We start from the raw sequence: 12,770 nt of genomic DNA on the forward strand, positions 1-12,770 counted from the left end.
AAATGAGCAACACTTTTTTCAACATAAGAACAAAATAGCTAAAGTGGAGGGCAAAGAATGTCTGCTGTGTCTAGTATTTGTGACCCGTCACGAGAAAACCAGCAACAAGTCGGCCTGGTGCAAGTTGAGTAAACAACGAAAAATCTTCTTTTTTTTTTTTTCTTTTTTTTTTTTTTAATTAGTGATTTTCGTTTTTTTTTTTTGCAGAATACGCAAGTTGAAATCACGAAGAAGCCATTTCATCTTTCAAATAACAGTATTGTGGGCCTTAAAACCATAAACTTTGTATCTGAATTTGGGTTGCTTTAGCGGAAACTCACAGCCCTGGCTGGGGGTGTGGTGATTCAACATAAATTTAGCATACTGGCTTTCTTTGGCTATTCATGTGCTTCTGTTCTTTTTTCAGCTAATCAGCTGCACGTTAAAAGGGAACCACATGGCTACTTATGCAGCTTCTGGTCATGCTGATGGCGATCTCACTTCTGATTCTGAACCCAAACTAGAACATAAAACTGAAGAAATCAGTGAGAGTGACTGCATTACACTGGAGAACATTCTTAATCTACAGTTGACCTTAGCTGAAGATGAAGACGATGAAGAATACGACAAAGTGTAGCAGTAGTGATGGCGGCGCGTGCGGACGCAGCGGCTCCTCTCTGTCTCGAAAATGTGGTGTCTACATGTTTGTCTTTGTCGGTGTGTTCGAGTGATTTTATGTTTTCGTCATGCTTGTTTGTCCCAATGCGCAAATACAGCCATGGGAGCAATCTGCAAATTAAACCCGGCACACGCCAGCGGCCCGTTTTGACACCAACCCCCACTACTGCAGCGCACCCCGAGAGGAAGCGCGCAGGCAGTGCAAGAGGAGGCGAAAGCGGGGAAAGCGCGGGGGTATTCAGGCTAGGCTAGCGGGGAATCCACACAAGCCCGCTATACCATCTATCGTACTCGCCAATGTATACTCCTTGGACAACAAACTTGACTATATACACCTTCTGAGATCAACCCAGCAGACCATGAGAGTGCTGTGTTTTCGTTTTTATGGAAACATGGCTCAATAACAGCATACTGGACTCCGCCATTCAGCTTGACCGACGAGCATGCTACCAAACAGACAGAGCCCTTATTGAGGGAGGTAAGACCTGTGGCACTGTGGTGATTTGTAGACACTGTTCACCCCTCGTGGAGTTTATGATCTTTAAGTGCCAGTCTCTGTTAAAGTCCTGTACATATAACAGCATTGACAATAAAGCTGACTTGACTTGAGAATCCCTCGGCCTCGCAGTGGAGGAGCTGGAGCGTAAGATATCAATGTGCTGATCAGCCACAAGAGCTCATTCAGCAGCAGACTGATCCATCCCACTGCACCACAGAGTGACAGAATTTATTTTATTTAATATTAGAAATAAGTATCTACATTTGCTCCTTCTTACCTTTCTTGTTTTTCATTTTTATTCAGGGGCTTTTTGTAACAAAAGAATTTCCATTTCCCTTTGATAACCTTGTTGCTGGTCCTCTTGTAGCTGGTCACATTTTTACAGACTGGGACACTCTGGAGTGCATTATTACTTTTAAACCAAGGTTACACTTGTGAGAATGATTTTCTATGTGTAAATAGTCATTCATTTTTTAAGTCACTTTGTATTAAATTAAACACACTGTTTATACTAACTGTGCAGTAAAAACAGCATCTTAGCAGCACAATCGCAGCAGCTGCAGGCCTGCATCGCTGTCTACACCAGACCTGGTCAGCTACAGAACTACTGAACACTCAAGACCTTTGACGCCCATAACCCCAACACAGAATCATAATTATTAAGGATGGGTCATGACTGCAATTTTTGAATGGTCAGTAAATTCTAAACAAAAAAAAAACCTGAATAGTTTATATGATAGTTAACGACTTGTCTTCTCTTAAATAATATAGTTTCCCTTGTTTTTAACCTGTGCATGTGTAACGTAATTCGTGAGGTGCTGTGAGAAGTAGATATCGCTTGCATGTGAGTGATGAGTACCTGCATGTTATTGCAGCCACTGTAAAGTCCATGCTACAAGTAGCAAATTATAATAATCATTGTAAAAGTGTCCAGATATGTTCAGGTTGCAGGTTGTTGGTGTTGCTGCAGAGGAAATAAAGCGCCTGTTTCCGAACACTACAACAGCATCTCCCTATCAGCCTTCCTCAGCAGAGCGGTGCAGACTGCTGAGGCCTGGTACGAGTTACGAGCCTACAACAACCATGCAGTTTGTGTGCACACGTATGTGGGTTTTTAAATGTTTACTGTAACAATGTTTGAAGTGTGCCAATTTATATTACTACTGGACAACGGCAAACCAATTAGAGATCTTTCACCCTTATTGCACCATATGATGCATAAACATATTTCTGCTAACTGAGTTTCATTCATACAGGTGCTGGTCATAAAATTAGAATATCATGGAAAAGTTGATTTTTTTCAGTAATTCCATTCAAAAAGTGAAACTTGTATAATGTATACATTCATTTCACACAGGCCGACATATTTCAAGTATTTACTTCTTTTAATATTGATGATTATACCTGACAACTAATGAAAACCCCCAATTGAGTATCTCAGAAAATAAGAATATTGTGGAAAAGGTCAATATTGACGATATCTGGTGCCACACTCTAATCAGCTAATTAACTCAAAACACCTGCAAAGGCCTTTAAATGGTCTCTCAGTCTAGTTCTGTAAGCTACACAATCATGGGGAAGACTGCTGACCTGACAGTTGTCCAAAAGACGAACACTGACACCTTGCACAAGGAGGGCAAGTCCCAAAAGGTCATTGCTAAAGAGGCTGGATGTTCACAGAGCTCTGTGTCCAAGCACATTAGTAGAAAGGCAAAGGGAAGGAAAAGATGTGGTAGAAAAAAGTGTACAAGCAATAGGGATAACCACACCCTGGAGAGGATAGTGAGACAAAACCCATTCAAAACTGCGGGGGAGATTCACAAAGAGTGGACTGCAGCTGGAGTCAGTGCTTCAAGAACCACCACTCACAGACGTATGCAAGACATGGCTTTCAGCTGTCGCATTCCTTGAAGAAAATCTATGGGGTATTGTGAAGAGGAAGATGCCAGATGCCAGACTCAACAATGCAGAAGAGCTGAAGGCCACCATCAAAGCAACCTGGGCTCTCATAACACCTGAGCAGTGCCACAGCCTGATCGACTCCATGCCACGCCACATTGCTGCAGCAATTCAGGCAAAAGGAGCCCCAACTCAGTATTGAGTGCTGTACATGCTCATACTTTTCATGTTTATACTTTTCAGTTGGACAACATTTTTAGAAATCCTTTTTTTTATCAGTCTTAAGTGATATTCTAGTTTTCTGAGATACTGAAATTTGGATTTTCATTAGATGTTAGTTTAAAATCATCAAAATTAAAGAACTAAACATTTGAAATATATCAGTCTGTGTGTAATGAATGAATATAATATACAAGTTTCACTTTTTGAATGGAATTACTGAAATAAATCAACTTTTCCATGATATTCTAATTTTATGACCAGCACCTGTAGTTTTAATTTTTATATTATGTTCTTCAGTAGTTGAGTTCAAGCACCGTCTTCAGGAATTCTGAAGTGGCATCCACTCTAACAGTTTCAGCAGGCAGGCTGATGCAGTAACACTGCCGAATGCAGGAGCCAAAAGAGGCAGTCATTTTTGCATTTAACGGTGCCGTAGCTTTAAATACTTGCTCATATTATTCGCCAATGGTGGGCATTATAGCCCAGTGACCAAAGCTGTTTTGTCTATGACATGAAAATCCAAATGTAGTTGATACTAGATGATAGTTGATACAGTTGTGTCCGATGTGGTAGTTTGCAGCATGGGGGCTCCACAGGGGACACTGCTCTCTCCTTTCCTCTTCACCCTCTGCACATCAGACTTCAGACAAAACACCAACAGCTGCCACATCCATAAGTTCTCCGATGATACAGCCAACATTGGAAAAGTATTACAGGGGACGAACTGGAATACAGGAGGGTCATAACCAACTTCGCAGACTGGTGTGGACTGAACCACCTACACATAAATGCCAGCAAGACGAAAGGAGATGGTGACTGATTTCCACAGTCTACAACGGTGAACATCCAGGCCGTGGACATTGAGATTGTGGGGGATTATGAATACCTAGGTGTTCACCTCAACAACAAACTGGACTGGACAAACAACACAGTTGCCCTGAACAGGAGGGGCCAAAGTCGAGTATGTAGGACACTGTTAAAAACATTTTATGACTCTTTGGTGGCATCTGCAGTTTTCTATGCAGTGGTCTGCTGGGGCTGTGGGAGCTCTGAGAGGGACAAGAAAAGACTAAACAAACTGGTCAGGAGAGCTGCCTCTGTCCTGGACTGCCCTCTGGACTCCATCGAGGAGATGGGTGAGAGCAGGATGTTAGCCAGATCATGGACAACCCATCCCACCCCCTGCATGAGACATTAGGGGGCTTAAGCAGCTCCTTCAGTGGCAGACTGCTGCATTCATGACATCTGTCAGACTGTCTAACTCCAGCATCATGTAATGTAGCGCTGTGTTGATGATGTCTTTCCCAATTCTACATTATAAACCTACAGTTTTTTTATTGAACAACTGTTATCAATGCTAATATATATGCTCACATTATCCATTTCAAGTAGTGCAATTTTTAAGTTGTTTTCATTTTTTTCTCAACTGTGCAGTAACACTATTTAGTATCCATATTGGCAATAATATTTTTCTAAACTGTATATATTGTGCACATACATACTTGTGAAATTAAAAGTCCTTTCTATGAAACAGTATTTCTCAAGTGCAATACAACATAAAACATTGGTAGTTTTTCCTCATAAGAATATTGGCAATAGTACTAGCATTTACTATTTTTACAATCTGTACATAATGTACATATACATAGTCAATTTTCTATTCTACATCCTGTATACTTTTTATCTTGACCCTTCTGTGCCACTGTTTTTGCTTTTTGTAATACTTCAATAAAGTTTTATTTTCTCTTAAAATGCCGATTGATTACCACTGTTAAAATATTTTGAAAAACATGATTTTGTGATAGAGGAAAGTCCATCCATCCATCCATTATCTATACCGCCTATCCCTTTCGGGGTTGCGGGGGGCTGGAGCCTATCCCAGCTACAATGGGCGAGAGGCGGGGTACACCCTGAACCGGTCGCCAGCCGATTGCAGGGCTGATAGAGGAAAGTGCAACTTGAAAACAAAGAGAAGACCTCCAGCACACTGTCTCTCTTACTACTGAAATATTTCTTTGATTACGTTTCTGTCTGTGTGACCTTCATCAGGTATATGGACAGCATCACACCACTTCCATATGTGTGTCTATTTGTATAGAACATCGGTCACATCATCTATATACAGGCTTTTCACTTGATCAACGCCTCATTAAAAGGCGAAGAACAGGATTATTCTTCCTTTGTGTAAACAGATCAATGTGCAACTCCCAGGTCCTCTTGCTTGAGTAAAAATAGAGACATGTAAGGGTCAAGGGGGAAAAACGCAGACCTGCATAAGTTTTTGTGAATGATGCTAATGATGCTAATGTTCATGTGCCTCAGAATGATAGGGCATTAAATGAATGGGATATAAACAAGAAGGAAAATATCCTCTGACATCCTCTGTATGTATAATCCATTCTGCATTTGGAACTATCCTGATCCAATGTCTGCAGGACGTAAAAAATTACAATTCTACACAGTCGATACAATTCAAGCATAAGTGAACACATTTGTGGTACATTACAAAGACGGCTGCCTAATCCAGTGACTGCAGTCAACAGAGTGACTGACTACCTACTCTTTGGTCAACATGGGGAGGGAACAGCCCATGGGCTCTATTTTCGTCCCGCCACTGGCGGGGTGCAGGGTGCACGCCCCACGCAGTGGTATTTTCATGCAGTGCAGGCGGGCACGCAGCGCACTTGTTATTTTGCAGGCGCACAGAGGTACGGCAGGGTGGCCGTTGCAGCGCAGTAGGGGGAGGTGTCGGCATTATCAGCCGGCGGATTTGGATTTTCAGTCCATTGCGGCATAAAAGTGCCCTGAAAGCTCGCCACCCCAGACCTGGTCAACTCTGTGCGCCAGCGGCACACCGCTGGGCAAGTGGATTTTCATAAACCGGTGGAGTTGTGCGCCCACGTCACCAATACCTCACAGGCAGGTTTCCACAGTGTCTGGCATTTCACTGCGATTCAATGCAACTATCTGAGTCAGCACATACAGTCAGACCTAAATTTATATATTTTGATCAGTATCTCATCTGACCACATCGCGTAATGGTCACTCAACCTGACCGAATGTACACAGGTGAAACAGGGATGTCTGGTGATGTGCGACTCAAATTGCCTGGTGACAAACGTGTATGTCACTTCCCCGGGTCAGCACATGACTCCATCCTGGCGAATACTAGCATCCCTACAGTCTTTCAGGGGGACACCCCTCTGGATGGGTGGCTGCTAGGTGATAACGGCTATCCACTGAAAACGTGGTTGATGACGCCATATATCACACCGTCAACAAGACGACAGCGTGGCTTTAACGGTGTTTTCAGCAGTGCTCGGTCAGTCATCGAACGCACATTTGGGGTTCTCAAAATGCGTTTTAGATGTCTGGACCGGACAGGTAGTTCATGCCGAACTGCATGTGCCGTGCCAACTGACAGAGCGGCAGAGCGCATGGGAGAGGAGGGAGCGCCTCACCACCCAGCTTTGTCATTAGGTCAGTATTTGCAGTTACATCAGCTCAAAAAACATCTGACGATCAATAATTTTCCACACTAAACAGATACAGTATTGAAATAAACTTCGCGAGGCCGTAGATACGGCCACTGCGAGCCCGGACCCCGCGGACCAGAATGTCAGTCTCCTCCTGGGAGAAGTTTGGGCATCAGACACTTTCCTACGCGGACTCAGTCATCCTCGAAACCTGGGACTGAGATTAGAAGGGGGAGTAAGTAGTTGCGCCAGCAGCGCAGTGCACGAAAATACCAAAGTCTGCACCGCCACGCCCCATCGGTGAAGCGGACCTGGCTTTGCGCCGCGCCAGCAGTGGAATCGAAAATAAAGCCCCATGTGTTTAAGAGTGTGTGTATGAGTGTACATGCGGCCTGTTTTAGTTTTAGTCTTAGTCTTGTCTTTGGGTCAAGCTGTCATTTTAGTTTTTATTAGTTTTAGTCATGTTCATACTCTTTTTAGTCTAGTCAAGTTTCAGCCGACTAAAAGTCTGAGCATTTTAGTCTTATTTTAGTCAGAATTATCTGTGACTATTTTCATCTAGTTTTAGTCGACAAAAACTGATGACATTTTAGTCTAGTTTTAGTCAATAAAAATTGCATTTTAGTCTCTTTTTAGTAATGCAGTTCTATTTAACCCAGTCAATATAGCATAAGTAGCTCGTAGTGTAGATGAAACCAACATTTTCTTTCTGTCAAACCCATTTCACAGTTCAAACAAGGTTGTCTTATTATTATATTATTGTTAACTTATAGACTGAAGAATACATCCATTCCAGACACCAAGACGCTCTGATTTGAATTCACAACATATTTATTTTACCAACCAAAGCCGGCTGGCTGGCCATCGGTCCCGCTCTCTGCGTCAGCTGTCTGTCGTTAACGCTAACCTACCGCAGCTTCGTCTTCTAAATAATGCCGTGAGTGGGAACTAATGTTAGTGAGACACAGGAAACAGAAATACTGCAAAATAATCAGAAAAATGCGACTAAATGAGACGAAATAATGTTAGAACATTTCGTCTCGTTTTAGTCAACAAAAATGAAGAGACATTTTAGCAGAGCTTTTATTTTGTAAACCAAATTTAGTCTCGTTTTTATTCGTCGACAATATTGCATTATATATTTAATTCTAGTTATCGTCACATGACCAGCATTTACGTTATGGCTCGTCTCATTTTCGTCACGTGATAAAGGTTCGTTGACAACGATATTTAGTCATAATTTTCGTTGACGAAAGCAACACTAGGGTCAAGGTTATGCGAGTAGTGGTCAGTCTGCATGGAATGAATACAAGTCCCCACAAGCGATGGAAAGAAACACATTGGTGTGAAAACGCAAGATAATGGTAAGCAACTTTTTTTTATTTCCTCTAGCATTTACCCACAGGGCCATGAGAATTTTGAAGTTACCATGAAAGCTAAATAATAAAACCCAAACCTGGGTTACAACATTAAACTGACCAGAATTTTGAAAAACAAGTTTGAAATGATTGCTTACCTGGACCTCATACAAATGAGCAATGTGGAACTGAACTGTGAAAAAAGGAGAGAAGAATAAGGGTTTACTTGACTAGATTTCTAACATATACCACAAATTCATCCCATCGACTTCAGTGGGTACAGACTGCAAACAGGATGGAGCACAGACAGGAGGGGGAGTGGGACAGTTTCCCCAGAGTCTACATGTAATCTGACATCACAGCGTGCATGTGCAATGTGCTTGCAAGCACTTCCAGTTTTCTCTCCGTGTGCTGTCTCCTAGGCAACCCCAGTCTTGGACAGAGTCAGCAGGGAAATGGCAGCAGAGAGGAAAAATTGCTTTGTAGAAATATTCCTTTGCCCTTTCAATATGTGCTATCGACCAATGACAAGCTGATACATCAGATAAAATATTACATTTCACAACAGGCTATGGCTGGTTTCCATGTGGCCTGTGGTAATTATAACAATACTACTTACTTTCAGCTTTCGACAAAGTGCAGAGATTGGAGTCGATCAAAGCCAGCTGAAAATGCTGCAAAGAAGGAAAGAGCCATTTTATTAAGGACAGAAATACATAAACTTTCACATCATCAAAGGTCTGCACATTCAAGTCACTAATACAAAAAGTGACTGCAGGATAAAAATAAATAATTACAACTGGTAATATTAACAACATAAAGCACCGGATTGCTTGTAAGTCTTGATGCTTTAAAGGAAATCACTGAGAATTTTTTATTCTCCTCCATCCCATCTTGTTTACTGAAAGCCCCAACAGATCCACAACAAACCATGTATGAACCTTGTTGACCGTAACATGAGAGGACACTGACAGCTGGAGGGGCTGAACCAGAGATATTCTTGTCTCTGGATGCCTCTTGTTGCTCCAACCTTGCCTCTTTCCTCATGCCCAACCAGAGTACAGAGTCCTCAAAAAGAGAGTGATATTCAGGAGTTATAATGGCATCCTATTCCATTCACCTGAACTTAAGACAACATGGCTAGATAAAGAAGATGTCTGCAGAGCCTTAGCCTGGCTGCCAAGGCGTGGCATGCTATCAGCCAGTATCTCCATCGAGTGATTGAACAGATTAGCCCATGAGTATCATACAGCTACAAAGGCTCTGTGGGCTGTCATTTCTGGCTTTCTCCTAACCACCATTGGACTTCAATACAAGTATTACTTCCCTCTCTGTTGACATGTTGGTAAGCCACTATTATTTTGAGCTTACGGATTTTATGGATGTCATATGTACAGTAGAATTTCAGGGTATCACAACTGTGCAGAGCAAACCTAGGTGCTTTTCACCTGCTGGTACGAGTATCTGAGCTGAGCAAATTTCACAGTTTTAAAAAGGGAGTACTCAAACACCAATAGGTGGCTTCAAACTGAGAGGTTCCATTGCAGTTACTTGGCTGCACAATGACCAAATGCAGTCACACAGAGCTTCATGCAGCTAAAAAGGCACCATCAGTGTCTCTTATAGTGAGTCAGTAAAAACTCACAGCTCTTGAATACGTGAGCCTCCTGAAACCAGGATCTCCATACAAGAATACAGCACACGCTTCGAGAACAGACTGTACTTCTGGTGTGGCCGTACTCCACTCGTCAACTGCAGCAGATTTCATACAAGAAAAATGGAAATGCTGTAACCTTAAAGGCAAAATATCAGTGTCTGTCATCTAGGTTGAGGAAAAAGATAGCTGTTACACACAAACACATAGACTTAAAGGAGAAGACTGTAGCCTTGCAGCTGCAGCTTTCCAGACAGTCAATGTCAGACAGAAAAATTAAGAACTGTCCAGCTGGCTCTGTCTTTGTGTGTTTCACCCTGGGCCAGTGGAGCTTCACACACTTGCACATGTGCACACACACAAAAATAGAGAATTCTGCTTAGAATAAACACCTTTTAAGCAGAGCTATGAGCCACAAAACATCAGACACACATCACAGCCAGATACCTCAATGCTAGAGAATGCACTCAAATAGACACACACACAAATGCGTTACCTAGATTTCTGGTACATCACACTCCTCTTGGAACCCCACTGCATTCTCCTGTAGATCTCTCCCTCTGTCTCTTCTATCCTTCCCTTCCTTCTCTTTCACACTTGCTCTACCACCAGGCAGATAATGCAGCAGGATTGTCAGCTTGGCATTCCACCTCCCTCCCCATGTCTTGCCTTCCTCACTCTCTCTCCACCTCTCTGCTATCATCCTTTCTGTCCCTCTCCCTCCCTCCCCCTTTTTCCCCCTTTCTATCCCGGTGTCACTGATTACTATTCAGCAGACGGCTGCAGTGGAGAGTGCGGAGAGATGACACACAATACCTCAAAGCTGGAATAGGCAGCACACAGCACCTCTCCCTGTCTGCCCCCTTCCTCTATCTCACCTCCTTTAGCATCTCAAAGCTCTTCTTTATGCCTACATAGCTCTACAGAGATAGCCAACTCATCTCCTTACCAATATACAGTGCACAAACACTCTGGCAATCTAATTTCCCCTTCTCTCATTGGCTAAATTAGCAGCCAATAATGGAAAGAGGCTTATGTGAGTGTCTACGTGTACCCTGGATAAAGAATATGAGCTAGGTGCAGTTATATGCCAAACTACAGTGGCAGGCTCCTAATTAGGTTACAATATATTCTCAGAAGAAAATCTCTCCATCGGTTACTCTTATCCAATGTGCTCAAAGGAAAGGGGGATGAAGTAAGAAGAAGCATGAAAGCATGAAAGATGAAAGATGCATCCTTCATAAAAATCTGTCTCTACATGCCCTCCCACCCCACACTCATCATCTGCAGCAAACTGTCGTTCCTAACAATTTTCTTTTTACTCTTCACATTTCCATTCCCCCTCTACCTTTATTTTATCTCTGCTCCTCTAAACATGCACCCACCCCTCCCTGTAGATAACTGGGGCAGTCATGTGTGTGCAGTGCATATGGTTCTGAACTTCTGTGTGTGTGTGTGTGTGTGTGTGTGTGTGCGCACGCGTGCGTTTGTTTGTTTGTTTGTTTGTTGCTGGCATTGAGCCAGGACTACCGCTGGCCCCACACTAGAGAATAATTAGGCAGGTTTTGAGTCCAATTCTCCTCTCCTAACAATCGTAGGGGTGTTCCTGATTGGAGGCTGGTCTGTACAGTTAATCTGCCGAAATGATCCCGTCGTGTGAGGGGTTTACAGTAGGACTGTCAAAATTGGCCAAAAATGACATTTGAATATTCCCTCTAAAAAACCACAAAGGTTCAAACCATTCAAATATTTACTTTTGTACATTACGTCCATTAGAGGGAAAACCACTACAATGCAAGACATGCGACTTGTATATTATTTCAACATGATCATCTTATCTTAAAAGATCTACATACCCACACATTACAAAATAAACAAATACAATGATGTCCTATTCCATGCACTCATTTTAGCTTGACCTACATTACATTTTCAATCAATGCCAGTGACTTGTGTGCCAGTTGGTGCCGGTGTCCACAGGTCTGGGACAAACCGGAGGAATTCTGGTCACATATTTGATTATGGACTCTATTTTCTTGTGTTTTTATGTCCAAGCGACTAATGGAGACAATTTTAGAGGATTTCAGTGCTGAATGAGAGTGCAGCAGCTGTCAGCCATGAAACATGCTGCAATTTAATCCCTCCTGGTGTTTGTGAACCATCCATGTACGTCCACTAAAAGTGTTTTTGCCGCTGACAGGCTCAGATTGTTATAATAATTGTCTGACGACATTACGGAAAGAATCCCTACAGAGATTTTTTTTTTGTTGAAGAGTAGATCCATTTTGTTAACTAGACACAGGTGTTATATGCACTCTCGCCAGAGCCACCAGACTCCATTCACAGAGCAGTAATTTTATCATCGTAAAACACACTTCATTCAAACATGACAAAACAAAATAAAACCCAACAAAACTTTCTTAGTTCCTTGTTGCACTCTTCCAACAATCATCACGAAGTCTGGATTGGTTGGAATAAATCCTTATTTCACGGAACTGGGAGAGGAGCAAGAGTGTGAGCAGATACCAGAGAAGCTGGCAAATAGGAATTGCTTTCATGACTCCTGTCTGTCATACAGTGCTTTCAATGCAGCTGCCACAGTGGTGAGGCTTTTTTCCACATTCCAATATTAATTTTCACAAATGAATGTATGGATTTTTTTTCCAATTCAAATATAAATTTGAATTTAGGATATTGGTTGGTTGGAATAATTAGCTAAGATTTGAAGATATTGCAGTGTGTACCAGGCAGGCAGGGATGCAGCAAAGCCAGATTGAGGACATGCATGTGCAACCTACTTTACTTTATACTGTGACACTACTAGCATCAACACACACAGATGTACTACATATACAGTGCATCATCCCCTAGACACTGCACAATCTTGATTGCAACTGTAAAATGGTATACATACTATGAACACTTGTTAATTGCAATCACTTGGAACAGCCTTGCAATAAGTAGTACAGTTGTAAATATTCAGTTTTCTTGTTGGAACTGTGTCA

General features: G+C 42.2%; 1 protein-coding gene across 4 annotated transcripts in view; it reads right to left on the reverse strand.

Moving 5' to 3' along the window:
- The window catches only part of kdm6a (lysine (K)-specific demethylase 6A), a 59,410-nt gene that overhangs the window by 23,230 nt on the left and 23,410 nt on the right, over nucleotides 1-12,770 (reverse strand). For 3 of the 4 annotated variants that reach the window (XM_070975234.1, XM_070975235.1, XM_070975233.1), the window contains 2 exons: nucleotides 8,731-8,785; nucleotides 8,270-8,304 (listed from right to left, as the gene is read on the reverse strand). In XM_070975234.1, the coding sequence (XP_070831335.1) occupies nucleotides 8,270-8,304; nucleotides 8,731-8,785 (90 nt within the window). Of the gene's footprint in view, nucleotides 1-8,269; nucleotides 8,305-8,730; nucleotides 8,786-10,261; nucleotides 10,446-12,770 lie in introns of those variants that run through there. The other variant, XM_070975236.1, reaches the window with a different exon arrangement.

Source organism: Chaetodon trifascialis, chromosome 12 (genome assembly GCF_039877785.1).
Source record: "Chaetodon trifascialis isolate fChaTrf1 chromosome 12, fChaTrf1.hap1, whole genome shotgun sequence".
Lineage (NCBI taxonomy): Eukaryota > Metazoa > Chordata > Actinopteri > Chaetodontiformes > Chaetodontidae > Chaetodon > Chaetodon trifascialis.